We start from the raw sequence: 4,121 nt of genomic DNA on the forward strand, positions 1-4,121 counted from the left end.
TGCGCTCAAAAAAGCTATAAAAATGCAGATAAAAGTTTTTAAATGATTAAAAAAAAAAAACGCGAGTTTTAAATGGTAAAAAAAACGAATAGAAGAGAATGTGGACTATTTCAAAATATGGACAAAAAAGATTTAAATGGTCCAAATTTGGGGTATGACAATATATATATATATATATATATATTGTTAATTTAGTTATTAAAATATGTTGCATTATTTTTTGTAGTTTCCTTGTTTTCGATCCATTTTAAAGTTGGTGTTGCTGCTGGCTGGTTGTTGCTTTTCTTTTTTGATCCACTTGCTCATTGGCTTGTTATTTGAGGTTAGTATCTTTTATTTATTTAAAATTTATTCAATGGATTAGTATTAAAAATATTAGATATTGGAAACATAGTTAGTAAAATTAAATTATAGTAAATATGTTATTTAGATCAAATTTGTTTTACGTAAAATAAATGTAGTTAGTAAAAATGTTACCGTAGTTCTTTAAAAAAAAGTTAAGTTAGTAAAGAAATATGTATAATTATGTTTGTTAGAAAAATAATGTAAATTAGTAAAAAAATTATGAAGTTAATTAATATGACATATGTGAATTATTTTGTGGGAATCAATTCTGGCGTTCGCGCTTAACATTTATTTGTGGTTAGTAATTTGTATATGCATGCAATGTTTATTTCATACAAAATTTAGAAAATGTGATATAGATTAGAAAATGTTATATATTTTAGTCATAAAATATAAAATATTATATAATTTTTATGCGATAGCATGTTTATTTTGTACAAATTTCTAAATATTTAGGTGATTAGAAAAAAATTGTTATTTATATTAAAAAAATATTTACGTGTAAAAAATGGAACTAATTTGAGTCAAATGCAGCAACGCGAAAAATGGATCAACATATTTTCCATCGTAGTTGGATGTACGATAGAAAATATCCGGGGAAAAGGAAACTTAAGGCGGCTTTTGTGGATGGAGTTCGTGATTTTGTTGCTTACGCCATGGCACAAGATGCCTTTCAATTGGAGGGAGGGATAAGATGTCCGTGTGTTAAATGTACGTGTAGGTTGATTCGGAGCCCAAAAGATGTTCTAAACCATTTAAAGGACCTTGGTTTTATGGAGAATTATTATGTGTTGATTTATCACGGTGAACAAGAGTCGACAAATAATACCGAGTCTGATGTTAATATGCACGCTTCAAGCAGTGAGGCGCGTATGGAGTGTGAAAACTTTGGCGTGATGGAAGATATGGTCGGTGATGCTCTTGGGGTGAACCTGTCTTACAACGAGGGTGGTGAAGAGGAAACAATCCCGAATGAGAAAGCGTTGAAGTTTTACAAGATGATGCAAGAAGTAAACAAGCCGTTGTTTGAAGGGTCGTCTGATTCTAAGTTATCCATGAGTGTGAGGCTTTTAGCTACCGCGTCAGATTGGAGTGTTGCGGAAGAAGGCTCAGAGTGTTATACAGATATCATGAGGGACGCAACTCCTGTAAAGGACAATTTGCCCTTGAGTTTTTATGAGGCTCAAAAGTTGGTGGAGAAGTTGGGATTGGAAGTTAAAACTATTGATTGTTGCGTTAATGGGTGCATGTTGTTTTATGACAACGAATTTGGTAAAAATGATGGGGCGTTGGTGGCGTGTAAATTTTGCAATGCACCGAGATATGAAGTATGTGATGATGCCGGTTCTCAGAAGAAGAAACGAGTCTCAATTAAGTCAATGTTTTATCTGCCAATAATACCAAGATTGCAGAGATTGTTTGCATCAACTCACACGGCCGATAAAATGACATGGCATTATTACAATAAAACTAATTCAGGTGTGATGCGACATCCTTGTGACGGGGTGGCATGGAAGCACTTTGATCAAGTACATCGTGATTTTGCAGAAGATCCACGTAATGTGAGGCTTGGATTATGCTATGATGGATTTATTCCATATATCCAAGCATCAGCAACGCCTTATTCATTGTGTTGTAAATCATGGAAATATAGATTATGTCTTGTAGGATATATATCTGATTTGCTTCTGTTTGGTGCTTTTTGTTTCTAAAATATAATGACACCATGCATGCAACTTCACTGTTCATCATCTTCTTGCCGTTCACTGCTTCCATCACTGCTTCCATCACACTAACCGCTCGCTCTCACTCTCTTACTTCAAGATTTATCCAGGTATCTTTCTTTTCTCTCTCAACTCCTCTGGTCCCATGTCGTGTCCCGTGTTCGTGTCCGTGTCCGAGTCCGTGCTTCATAGGGTTTTACACATTTCTGTTTGCTAACTCTGTTTGCTATACCAGCACCTTAATTGGGTTTTACTCTTGATTGGTTGTTTGTGTTTACATATTTTTATGTTGATTTGAGTGTAATTCTACAAAACCAATCCAAAAGTTCAATTTTGATCGTAAACAGACTTAAACTTCCTCTATTTAATTAAAATATCAAACGGTGTCCGAATTGAGTAAACGAACATTCCCTGGAAAGCTTAGAATGTCAAGAATATAAATATAATTTTAGTTTTGGTGTTTAAATATCCAATTTGTACAGTTTTACCAATGAACGTGTACAGGTACAGAAACATGTTAGCAGTTTTTGTAACACCCCGTTTTCCCAATATCAAAATTTCTTTAAAAACATAACATTTATTAGAGTAAACATCAATCAACGGGATATCACATATAACGTAGTCCAACAGTTAAATAATAATTTAACCAATATCTTAAACATTGCAGCGGAAAATCATAAACATAATTCATGTGAAACGTTTTGGCACGCAGGCCCCAAATAAGTATCTCAAAAGAGTTAATCAAAACAGAAATTGTCATAGCAGTTCACGTAAAAGAATGAAGCATGTTATAGCATATAACCCCATCCCGTTACGTATCAGAGCGACCTAGACGACACAGTGAAGGCAAGGCCACTCACGACGGCAACTGCACACTAAGCACGATCACCTGCAAGTTACCCATACAAAGGGCAACATTTTCAAGCAGAAGGGGTGAGATTTCATAATAAAATAACATTAATCAATGTAATTGCGAATCATAAATTAACATCATAATCATTCCATTATTAACTTTGCATAAATGCTAAACAGTTATCACGTAATCATATATCCAATTCATTATGAACAACATAACATAATCAATAAACACTTATCACGTAATCACATATTCATTCATTATCAACAAGGCATCTTAACCATGACAATGTGACAATGCTCCTAGACTCCTTATATGCATGTGGTACCAATCGTCATCATAAGTATTAATATACTTTAATCGTGCGGAGGACAAAGCTCCTAATATTCGTGGTGAGGACTAAGCTCAATGATATGCTATGCATGGACACATATGAACAAAACATCGTAATCAACTTATCAACATGCATCCAATAATTTGGAGCTAAACTTCATCATATACTTATGCACTTAGTTAAATAACGGAAGCAGCATAAACAGGTCACATAACAAGATGATATCATTATATCAAAGCACCTGATTTGTATCTTTATCACATCTTCTTATCTTGCATGAATATACAATACAACAGTTCATATTCAATTAATATTAATATAACTTAAACAACTCTACAGTCTGCATTAAACGACATCACTAGGTCTCATTACCAGTTAGGGGTTCACTCTTGATCATCAAGTGCGACACAGATCGCACAAACACATAAACAATTCCATTCTGGTTGTGCTCGCGAGGCGAGAGTACTTACTCGCCATGGCGAGTACCACTCAACTCCCAAACTAAGGTTGTTCTGGGTTTCCTCTGATCCTACATTCATTCCTAATCAATACTAGATGTGTTTAGGTACTCAAAGGCATACAAAATTCAACTAAAAAGGTCGAAACACGAAATCTAACATGCACTCTGCCTTAGCTCGCTATGGCGAGTAAGGTGGCTCGCAGTGGCGAGCTGCGTCACACAACTCGCGAGGCGAAGGGGATTGCTCGCCATGGCGAGTTGAATCAAACAACTCGCAAGGCGAAAGGAAAGGGCTCGCGTGGCGAGCGATGAAGTTCATCACTCGCGAGGCGAGGATCATCACTCGCCAAGGCGAGGATCATCACTCGCCAAGGCGAGCGATGAACAGAAGCTCGGGCAGAC

General features: G+C 35.6%; 1 protein-coding gene across 1 annotated transcript; it reads left to right on the plus strand.

The window, feature by feature from the left end:
- Nucleotides 1-890: 890 nt before the first annotated feature.
- On the plus strand, nt 891-2,057 carry LOC112422112 (uncharacterized). The gene has a single exon (XM_024784862.1). It carries the CDS (start codon nt 891-893, stop codon nt 2,055-2,057), a length of 1,167 nt encoding a protein of 388 aa, XP_024640630.1.
- The last annotated feature ends 2,064 nt before the right edge of the window (nt 2,058-4,121 follow it).

The sequence above is a fragment of the Medicago truncatula genome, chromosome 5 (genome assembly GCF_003473485.1).
Source record: "Medicago truncatula cultivar Jemalong A17 chromosome 5, MtrunA17r5.0-ANR, whole genome shotgun sequence".
NCBI lineage: Eukaryota > Viridiplantae > Streptophyta > Magnoliopsida > Fabales > Fabaceae > Medicago > Medicago truncatula.